At 40.6% G+C, this 11,939-nt stretch overlaps 1 protein-coding gene across 1 annotated transcript; it reads left to right on the top strand.

Moving 5' to 3' along the window:
- Positions 1-391: 391 nt before the first annotated feature.
- Positions 392-1,324, top strand: LOC123796239 (olfactory receptor-like protein OLF4). The gene has a single exon (XM_045803648.2). It carries the CDS (start codon positions 392-394, stop codon positions 1,322-1,324), a length of 933 nt encoding a protein of 310 aa, XP_045659604.2.
- Positions 1,325-11,939: the final 10,615 nt, after the last annotated feature.

The raw sequence follows: 11,939 nt of genomic DNA, 5'->3' as shown, positions 1-11,939 counted from the left end.
CGAAGTGTGGGATGTGCATTCCTATTCAGAGCTGGAATGCAGGGTCCCAACGGAGGACAAGTTCCATACAAAAACTATGAATATTGACTTTTTTGGTAAGATTCTATTTATTTATTTGAGAAAAAGAGAAAGAGAGAGCAGAAGCAGGGGGAGGGGCAGAGAAGAACCAAACTCACTACTGTGGAGAGCCTAAAACAGGGCCTGTTCCTGGGATTCCAGGATCAAGACCTGAGCTGAAGGCAGACGCTTAACCCACTAAACCACCCAGGCACCCCAAGATATTGAATTTCTATTGCAAAGTGAAAATTGCAGAATTTCAATGTTACCTGTAATGCTCAGTATTAAAAAATTAGTCTGTTGTTTTTTGTTCACTGGTAGTCTCCACCACCACATGGAACCAGACAATGATACACGAATTTCAGAGTTTCTTCTTCTGGGATTATCGGAGGAACCAGAACTGCAGCCCCTCCTATTTGGGCTTTTCCTCTCCATGTACCTGATCACTGTGCTTGGAAACCTGCTCCTCATCCTGGCCGTCAGCTCTGACTCCCACCTCCACACCCCCATGTACTTCTTCCTGGCCAACCTGTCCTCTGTAGACATCTGTTTCACCTCCACCACCATCCCCAAGATGCTACTGAACATCCAGACTCAGAGTAAAGTCATAACCTATGATGGTTGTATCACTCAGATATACTTTTTCCTACTCTTTTCAGCCTTGGATTCCTTTCTCCTGGCTGAGATGGCTTATGACCGCTTTGTGGCCATCTGTCACCCCCTGCACTACACAGTCATCATGAACCCCTGGCTCTGTGTGCTGCTGGTTCTGTTGTCCTGGATCATGAGTGCCCTGAATTCCTTATTGCAAACCTTAATGGTGTTGTGGCTGCCCTTCTGTAGAGAGGTGGAAATCTCCCACTTTTTCTGTGAAATCAATCAGGTGGTCCGACTTGCCTTTTCTGATATCTTTCTTAATGACTTGATGATGTATCTTGCAACAGTGGCTCTGGCTGCTGCTCCCCTGGCTGGGATCTCTTACTCTTACTCTAAGATAGTTTCCTCCATACTTGGGATCTCATCAGCTCAGGGCAAGTACAAAGCATTTTCCACCTGTGCATCTCACCTCTCAGTTGTCTCCTTATTCTATTGTACAGACCTAGGAGTGTACCTGAGCTCTGCTGCTCCCCAGAGCTCCCACGCAAGTGCAGTGGCCTCGGTGATGTACACGGTGGTCACCCCCATGCTGAACCCCTTCATCTACAGCCTGAGGAACAAAGACATAAAGGGGGCTCTGAAAAGAATTAGTGGGGTTCCAGTGATGTAAGGGACAATTGCCCTGGGGCTGAAGAGGTGCCCATGATTGCAGGGCTCACAGCCTCGGAGCCAGGAACTGCTATTCTTTGATCAGCCTGTGGAAGTAGAGTCTGCTCCTTCTATTTATTCTCTGGAATTTCCATCTGTTTGAAATCAACTTCTTTATAAATTTGCATGACTCACTTTATTAAGCTTCTGCTCTGTCTGATACACACACAGTTTCCCCTTTCTCCATTTTCATATGTCCCCAGTGTTTTCCAAGCCTTAGATCACAAGTGCCTGGAAATTTCTGTATCATACGTGGGGCAGGTTGGATTTCTTAAAAATAATTTCATTTTAAATGACTTATCTCATGCCAAGTAAATTTCCCTAGATTTCCTAAAAGAATAATGAGTTGCATTCTTCATATGGAAGAAATTACACTTGGCCAAGAACCCTTGACATAACCTTATTGTAGATGAGAATACAGAACCCCAGTTTTCACCTAGACTGTCAGTCTTTTTATATCACACCTTCACTCCTCTTCCTGATGATGTGGACTCTAACCTTGTTCAGTTTACATCTCAGGCTCCTGACAGGGATGCTCAGGCTAGGAAAGCCTGGACACTCCCTGCACCCCTGTGCTTGTGGACATTCCCACAGATGCTTCCCTGACCAGAGCCTCTGCTGTGGCTGCACCAGCCCTTGGGTTCTTACTGTGACTGCAAGACAGGCCTCAGCACACCCATCAGAGACTCTAACAAGACAAGGTTCATCATCACAGGTTCTTGCAGGGATGGGCAGAAAGGTCTAGGGGGCCTGTTATTGGGGTCCATGGGCAGAGCGACTAGGGTTTTGCAGGTTCACTCTTTATTGACCAGTTGAAAACATCAGAGTGAAATTCTGGCACAGAAGGGAAGGCACAGTCCCTCATGTGTCAGTATAGAGGTTATCAGGGTTTCTGAAGAGGTGTTTCATGGCTGGGGCAGCCTGACTGCTTCTCTGGTAATAGTGTCCCACACCCGACAGTGTGTCTGTTCAGCATGGTTGTCTCCGAAATGGAGGCTTCAGAAATCAAAAGCTTAATGTCAGGCACTTCCTCTACAAACACGCTCTTGTGCTTTTAAACTAGTTTCCTTGTTTTACTCTTTTATTCGCCTGGGTGTCCTAACGCCTGCCATAGTCACTAGCAAATGCTGATGAGCAAACATATAACTCCAGTGGAGTCTACATGGAAAGAAAACTTGATAAATAGTTTGACCTGTCAAGAGATGACCATAAATATGAGAATGGATTTTCTTTGGGTATATCCCAGTAGTGGGATCCCTAGATTTTAGGGTAGTTCTATTTTCAATTTTTTTAGCCCCTCCACTCTGTTTTCCAAGTGGCTGCACCAGTTTGCATTCCCACCAACAGTGCAAGAGGTTTCCCCTTTCTCCACATGCTTCCCAACATCTGTTGTTTCCTGTGTCCTTAATTTTATCCAGTCTGACAGGTGTCAGGTGATATCTCATTGTGATTTTCATTTGCGTTTCCCTGCTGATGAGTGACATTGACCATCTTTCCACGGGTCTGTTGATCACCTGGATGACGTCTTTGGAGAAATGTCTGGTCATGTTTCTGGTCACTTTTAATTGAATTACAATTAACTTCCTTGGTGTAAGTTCTTTATATATTTTGGATATTAATCCCTTATTGGATATGTCATTTGCAAATATCTTTTACGACTTAGTAGTTGTGTTTTTGTTGTGATGACTGTTTCCTCTGCTGTGCAGAAGCTTTTTATTTTGATGCAGCCATTTACAACACAGATGGATCTAGAGGGTATAGTGCTAAGGGAAACCAGTCAGTCAGAGAAAGACAAATAGCATATAATTTCACTCATATGTGGAATTTAGGAAACAAAACAAACAATGAAAAAAAAGAGACAAACAAAAATCTAGAGTCTTCAATATGGGGAACAAAATGGTGTTTACCAGAGAGGAATTGGGTGGGGGTTGGGTGAAATAGGAGATGGGGATTAAGAGCACACTTATCGTTATGAGCACTGAACAACATATACAATTGCTGAATCACTATATTGTACACCTGAAAGTAATGATGTATGTTAATTATACTGGAATTAAAAAATAAGAAAAATATTTAAGATCTTCCAGGGTGCAACATTTCAAACCACCATTTTATTAATAGTCAAAATATTTCTTTTTTATGCTGTGCATCTATTTATTGAATATTATTTATTGATGATTGGTGTCCACAACTGAGGGGGCTTACTCACTGAGGTGACAGATTGCTTAGTGTATCTATGTTTTATCACAGATTTGTTTTCCTGTTTCCACTTGAAAACTTCTAATGCTACCTGCTAATATGACCCTTTTGTTGTTCCATGAAAGAACTCCTTTTTCCTAGAATTTGTCACAAATAGTTAAGGGTGGTGAAGGAACAATATCAGTATCATCAATTTTTTTTTTTTTGGCTTAAACAACAGAAAATTATTTCTCACAGTTCTGGAGGCAAAACATCTGAGATCAAGGGGTCAGCAGATTTGGTTCCTTTTTTGGTTTCTCTTCTTGCCTCACAGATAACTACATTCTCACTGTATCTTCACAGGTTTGTCTCTCTGTGCATGCTCATGTTTGATATTTTTATGTGTGTTCAAATTTCCTCTTCTTATAAGGATACCAGTGATGTTGGATTAGGGTCCACACTCAAGACTTCATTTTCACTTAATCGCATTTTTAAAGATCTTATCTCCAAATATGGCTACTTTCTGAGGTACTGGCACTAGGACCTCAACATTATGTGGAGACACAATTCAGCCCATAAGAGTTGCTCAGTCTAAAATTTTAGCTGTTATCTTTAGTCCTCTCTTTTCCCACTCATTCTATCAATTAATCTTCTTGATCTTCAAACACATCTCAGATATAAACACATAAATCTCTACTTTTAGAACCCAAGTGTAATTCATGCCCATTACTTAGCTGGATACTGGATACTAGATATTGGAGTTGGTTCCTAACTGGTAGTCATGCTTCCACGCTTGCCCAGACAGGAGTCAGAACATTCATGAATGAATGAATGAATAAATGAATGAATAAAATCCTTCCATGGTCTCCTTTTTTTTTTTCTGATGTAAAGTTCAATGATGTATTAGTTGCGTATAATACCCAGTGCACCATGCAATATGTGCCCTCCCTACTACCCATCACCAGTCTATCCCATTCCCCAACCCCCCTCCCCTCTGAAGCCCTCAGTTTGGTTCTCAGAGTCCATAGTCTCTCATGCTTCATTCCCCCTTCTGGTTACCCCCCTTTCTTTATCCCTTTCTTCCCCTACTGATCTTCCTAGTTCTTATGTTCCATAGATGAGAGAAATCATATGATAATTGTCTTTCTCTGCTTGACTTATTTCACTTAGCATTATCTCCTCCAGTGCCATCCATGTTGCAGCAAATGTTGAGAACTCGTTCTTTCTGATAGCTGAGTAATATTCCATTGTGTATATGGACCACAACTTCTTAATCCAGTCATCTTTGAAGGGCATCTCGGTTCCTTCCATGATTTAGCTATTGTGGACAATGCTGCTATGAACATTGGGGTGCATATGGCCCTTCTTTTCACTACATCTGTATCTTGGGGGTAAATACCCAGTAGTGCAATTGCTGGGTCATAGGGTAGCTCCATTTTTAACTTTTTAAGGGACCTCCACACTGTTTTCCAGAGTGGCTGTACCAACTTGCATTCCCACCAACAATGTAGGAGGGATCCCCTTTCACCACATCCTCTCCAGCAATTGTTGTTTCTTGCCTTGTCAATTTTTGCCATTCTAACTGGCATAAGGTGGTATCTTAGTGTGGTTTTGATTTGAATTTCCCTGATGGCTAATGATTTTGAACATTTTTTCATGTGTCTGTTGGCCATTTGTATGTCTTCATTGGAAAAGTGTCTGTTCATATCTTCTGTCCATTTTATGATTTGTTTATTTGTTTCTCACATATTGAGTTTGAGAAGTTCTTTGTAGATCTTGGATACCAGTCTTTAATCTGTAGTATCATTTGCAAATATATTCTCCCATTCCGTGGGCTGCCTCTTAGTTTTTTTGACTGTTTCCTTGGCTGTGCAGAAGCTTTTTATCTTGATGAAGTCCCACAAGTTCATTTTATCTTTTGTTTCTCTTGCCTTTGGAGATGTGTCATGAAAAAGGTTGCTTTGGCTGATGTCATAGAGGTTGCTGTCTATGCTCTCCTCTAGAATTTTGATGGATTCCTGTCTCACATTGAGGTCTTTCATCCATTTGGAGTTTATCTTTGTGTATGGTGTGAGAGAGTGGTCAAGTTTCATTCTTTTGCATGTAGCTGTCCAATTTTCCCAGCACCATTTATTGAAGAGACTGTCTTTTTTCCACTGGATGTTTTTTCCTGCTTTATCAAAGATTAGTTAACCAAAGAGCCGAGGGTCCATTTCTGGGTTCTCTATTCTGTTCCATTGGTCTATGTGTCTGTTTTTGTGCCAGTACCATGCTGTCTTTGTGATCACAGCTTTGTAGTACAGCTCGAAATCTGGCATTGTGATGCCCCCAGCTTTGTTTTTCCTTTTCAACAGTTCCTTGGAGATTCGGGGCCTTTTCTGGTTCCATACAAATTTAAGGGCTCTTTGTTCCAGTTCTTTGAAAAATGTCCTCGGTATTTTGATCGGGATAGCATTGAAAGTGTAGATTGCTCTGGGTAACATGGACATTTTAACTATGTTAATTCTTCCGATCCATGAGCATGGAATATTTTCCATCTTTTTGTGTCTTCTTCAATGTATTTCTTTACTTGGTTATTAATTGGTTCATATAATTGGCTACTCCCAAATTAGAAGCATAAATGTTTATAGTCGTTAGATCTTCTTGTTGGGTAGACCCTTTAAGTATGATATTTTCCCTCTTCATCTCTTACTACAGTCTCTGGTTTAAAATCGTATTTGTCTGATATGAGAATTGCTACCCCAGTTTTCTTTTGAGTTCCATTAGCATGATAAATGGTTCTCCACCCCCTCACTTTCCAATTTGGACCATTTAGCCCATTTACATTCAGAGTAACTAGAAGATATAAATTTAGTGCCATTGTATTACCTGTAAAGTCCCTGTTTCTGTAGATTGTCTCTATTTCTTCCTGGTTTATTTTACTCTAGGCCTCTCTCTTTGCTTACAGAACCCCCCTTAATATTTCTTGCAGGGCTACCTTGGTGGTCACATATTCTTTCAGTTTCTACCTGTCCCAGAAGAACTTTATCTCTCCTTCCATTCTGAATGGCAGCCTTGCTGGATAAAGTATTCTTGGCTGCATGTTTTTCTCATTTAGTACCCTGACTATATCACGCCAGCCCTGTCCGACCTGCCAAGTCTCTGTGGATAGGTCCACTGTCAGTCTAATATTCCTACCCCTCTAGGTTAGGAACCTCTTCTATCAAGCTGCTGACCTGATTTTCTCTTTATCTCTGAAATTTGCAAGCTTCACTATTATATGTTGGGGTGTTGATTTATTTTTATTGATTTTGAGAGGGGTCCTTTCTACCTCTTGGACATCAAGACCAGGGTAGTTCTCAGCTCTCATTTGCTCAAATATACCTTCTGGCCCTCTCTCTCTTTTTTCTCCCTCAGGCACTCCAATAATTTTGATATTATTTCATTTTATGACATTGCTGTTTTCTCAAAGCCTCCCCTCATGGTCCATTAGTTGTTTTTCTCTCTTTTCCTCATCTTCCTTCCTTTCCACCAACTTACCTTCTATGTTGCTTACTCTCTCTTCTGCTTCATGATGGATAATCCTTTTCATATACTGTTAGATCCTATTGGCTAGGATCTTGTTGAGATTTTTGGCATCCGTATGCATAAGGAATATTGGTCTGTAATTCTCCTTTTTGATGGGGTCTTTGTCTGGTTTTGGGATTAAGGTAATGCTGGCCTCATAGAAAGAGTTTGAAGAAAACAGTATGGATGTTCCTCAAAAAGGTAAAAATAGAACTACCCTTAGACCCAGCACTTGAACTACTGGGTATTTACCCCAGAGATACACATGTAGTGAAAAGAAGGGCCACATGCACCCCAGTATTCATAGCAGCATTATCCACAATAGCCAAACCAGGGGAGGAGCCGAGATCCACTTCAACTAATGAATAGATAAAGGTTACTTGGTCCATATATACAATGGAATACTCAGCCATCAGAAAGGATGATTGCCCAACATTTGCATCAACATGGACAGAACTGGAGGTGATTATGCTAAGTGAAATAAGTCAAGCAGAGAAAGATAATTATCATATGGTTTCACTCATATGTGGAACATAAAGAATAGCATGGAGGACATTAGGAAAAGGAAGGGAAAAATGAAGGCAGGGAGATAGGAGGGGGAGACAAACCATGAGAGATTATGGACTCTGGGAAACAGGCTGAGGGTTTCAGCGGGGAGGGTGTTGGGTGATGGGTGAGCCCAGTGATGGTTATTAAGGAGGGCATGTGTTGCATGGAGCGCTGGGTGTTATATGCAAGCATTGAATCAGAGAACACTACATCATAAACTAATGAAGTACTGTATGTTGACTAATATAACATAAAATAATAATAATAATAAATCAGAGGGTGTCATTGGTATGAAGAGAACAAGAGTAGGTATCAAGGAGAGAGGGGATATGAGTGTCATTTTGTAACTGGAGTTCAGACAAGACCAGTAAACAAGATGACATTTGAACAGATACTACTAGGGAAGAGAGGGTAGGAGCCACGAGAATGTCTGGGGAGGTGTGTGCTGGCAGAGGGAATAGCCTCTGCAGAGCGCCTGCAAATTATACTACTTTGAGCTTTTGAGTCCAAAAAGGGAAGCAAATGTTCAAAGGGGAATAAGCAGGAGAGGGATGAAAGATGTCAGGCAATTTCAAAGATGTAGGTCACTTTGTTGCTGGTTAAACTTCAAGAAAAAGGAGTTACTCACCCACACTACATACTTCTTGTATTTTTTAATCTACTTACAAAGGTGTCCTGTAAATTGAAATAGAGCCCCTCCTCAGTACCATCTGATGATTGAGTTCTGACCTTTGTATTATAAGAGTCATCTTGGAATATATTACACTGTGAACCCGAGCTCTTGGACTCTTCTCACTCCACAAGGCACACACACACATGAACACACACACACACACACACACACACACACACACACACACACTTACATACATCCCAATTCATTGCTCCCTAAGCTGCCATGACTCCTCATCCCCAGCCTCAAGGATGAACCTGGAGCGGCAGTAACTCAGGCTGTCCAGATCACTGATCATTTCCCTAAACAATGGAAAATGCTACCTGACATTCCAATTTGCAAGCTTCCCATGAACAGACATATTTACCTATATGAAATTTAAAACTTTTTATGGACAATATATCCAACCAAAAGTCAACAAACAATGGTCTGTCACTGCATTTGAAATACTGCTAAGTGCAGAATAGCTGTAGAGTTTATAGATATATAATAATCAGGGGAATTTAATAATGAACATGGTGATCAAGTACATAAATATTTGCTCAAATTTAGTAATGGTTTAAGAAAACAACAAGAAATCTATTGCACACTCATCAGCCTGTGAGACAATGTAAAGATCTCCTGTGCTGATTTGGTTGGAATTTTTAAACAGGTAGCAAAAGAAGCTTCTCTAATTCTGTTGGCAGAAATGTGAACTGTTACAATGAGAAAAAGAACCTAAAGACAGCTATAATATGAAAATACACATATTCTTCAGCTCAGAAATACTCAGTCTCGACACTATTGACATTCTGGTCCAGTCTATTCTCTGTGGTGGCCTGTGTCCTGGGTTTGTAGGATGTTTAGAGGATCCTTGGCCTCTCCTGAAACCTCCCATATGACTCCAAATCCTTCAGTGCCTCCCTGGGGAACAATATTTCCTCCAGTGGAGAAACAGATTTTTAACATAAAAATCTCCAAATATTTTTGTAGAATTGTTATAATAGCAATGCATTGAGAAAGAAAATGCTTTCAAAGTGTGAGTAGCATGGCCACATCATCAAGTATTATGCAGACCCCAAAATAAAGAATCAGCTTTCCCTAGTTGACTGGAGGCAAGTCCATGAGGTATTATTGAGAAAGAAGGAAGAACGGACACAAGTAGAAAAAAGACTGCCCTAAACCTGAAGAGCATTTATGACGAGCACAGGATACCACTCATCATTTGTACAGTGGATGAGTGAGTATGTGTGCATCGTCTAGGAAGAGAAGTTTTAAAGACATTAAGAACTTAAGGAAGAAAGATTGTCAGGAGGAACGACATTAGGTCAAGTGTAGTGTTTTCAAAACAACTGTGTGAAACAAAATTCTATGAGAACCAAAAACTAATATATATAAAGACATAAGAGAATAATTGTGTAATGTCAAGATGGGTCAATAATTCTGGATTTAATGTCCAAAGACTTGGAATAACAGAATATGAGAGAATGACTTTTACAACTGGGGAGTGAGCACTCTCTAAGTGATCATTTTTTTCTTACATAAAGATATATGGATTAAAATATGCTTAAGAAGTTAAAGTCAATCTTTGGTCAAATGTAAAGAAGAGATGATGGTCAAAGATGATGCAAATGTTAGAAATGGATCTCATCACACTGAGACAAAAGGACCCCTGGGGAATGACAGAGATGCAAAAACAAATGGGAAATACGTATCAAGGTGATTTATTAGCACTTAGGGTACAAGTTACCATTAATTTTCAATTTTGTTTATCGTAAGGATTGGCAAGTGAAGAATATTAGTGACAGCTCAATTGTTCAGAATCAATAATAAATCAAAAAAGCAATAGAGAAAACACCTTATAACCAACTGATTGATTTGAGCCCACACTACTAATACACAATTCCCCACATTTACGTCTATACATACACAATAGAACTTAATGGAAATAGCAAAGTTGGTAAAATAAAAAAAAAAAAAGCAGCTCAATTCCTTGTTAGAAAGAATGCAATCAAAAACAGGAATAAAAAACCCCTAACCCCACTGTACAAATGCAAAGATCTGGGAGAGACAGTGTACAATACAGAAAACCAATGAATAACAAATCCACAAATATATTCAGCTCCCAGGGTAATGAAATCATTACAAAGCAAAGCTCCTTCACATTGCTTTCCTCGTCAGATCATTGTTTTCATGTGAAAACCCAGAGAAACAGGGGATGCTGTGAAAATGTATGTCTCATGAATTACTGTTGTAAGGTCCTATCTGCAAGCAATAAATCGGTCTAGGTCTTTCTCATCAGTATGGAAACAGAATCCAATATGCCACATTTAAAGACAAAATGAAATGCCCTGACTTCATTGGACATCCCTCCATCCCTAATATTAATACTCCCTTTAATTGCAAAACTCACTGGTTGTGTTCTATTTTACTGGAAGTACTCTATGCCTCCCGCCCCCTGACTTCATTGCCAACAATCACCCATGTGCTGCTGAGCTCAATGTTCACTTCTTTCTTTAACATCATCAATGACTCCATTAATCAGCTCATCAGGCAAGCAAATGAGCATAGAGATCTCTACGTTCTGGGATAGGTTGTTGGCTGTCAGCTGACCTCAGGTCAATGCCCCTGGCTTGGATTGTCTCTGACCCTTTCCTGCAGGACCTGCTGGGCTCTGGACTCACCTAAATGGGAACTCTGGGGAAAGGGTCTCCATGTGGCCGTCTGAATTCTTCCTGGGTGGGGATGTTGGTGATTAAACTCTGTCCCCACACAAGACGGCAGGAAGGAGGCTGCTGTCAGTCTCCCGGCCAAGCTTAGGACTCCAGAAGCAACAACCAGGTCCCATCGAGGCCAAGGTGGCACAGGCAGAGGGACTGCCACACAGGAGATATTTAGAGCTTCCTCTGTCTGTTCATCAGGCACGTTTCCCTCCTGCTCCCCCAACACCTAAGCACATGATTTCCCCATGGGACACTGGTGTGGACACAAAGGAGAATATCCTGGAGATTGTATGTGCCCAAAAAGACCAGCTTATAACCAAGTGAATCCAGAGTTAATTACTCCTTCCTCGGGAACTCCACTGTTCCCAGAGTTCAGACCTCCTGACAACTTATCCCAACCCTGACTTCAACTTTTCCCGAAGTCTAAGACTGAGCAATCTGTCTGGATTAGATCCCTCAGATCTTCAAAATGTTGACTTGTGGTGCAGACACTGCCCTACAATCTAAAGAAAATTGCTGTTTTCCTTTCCAACAATGAGGAGAACTGTTTATTTGATATGAACCTTGAACCACTGCATACATCAGCTGCAGGACTCATTTTCCAAACAGGAATTTCATGCTTGTAAATTAACAGCTGTCATTTAGTCCCTCCCTGTGAAGCATTTGTTAACTGTAAGAAATATATTTAGATATTTTTTGCAGTATAATATGATCCTGTAATGGTAAATAGATTCTTCCCTGTAGCCTCCAGAATGAACCAAGTCTTGCAAATGCAAATGTTTTTAGCCCGATGAGTGTCATTTCAGGCTTCTGATCCCCTAACTGCTGAGAACATAAATGTGTATCAAAACACTAACATAATCATTTTACATAGTAGCAGGAAATGAATGCAAATATTTATACAAAAAAATTTGCTCAGGAAACTGAGA

The sequence above is a fragment of the Ursus americanus genome, chromosome 14, assembly GCF_024610735.1.
Source record: "Ursus americanus isolate L20-20 chromosome 14, mUrsAme1.1.p, whole genome shotgun sequence".
NCBI lineage: Eukaryota > Metazoa > Chordata > Mammalia > Carnivora > Ursidae > Ursus > Ursus americanus.
The sequence above is the reverse complement of the archived record's forward strand: the minus strand, read 5'-3'. Positions and strand labels throughout refer to the sequence as shown.

Coding starts and splice junctions, on each gene's coding strand:
- LOC123796239 (XM_045803648.2), top strand. CDS start 392: ATGGAACCAGACAATGATACACGAATTTCAGAGTTTCTTCTTCTGGGA.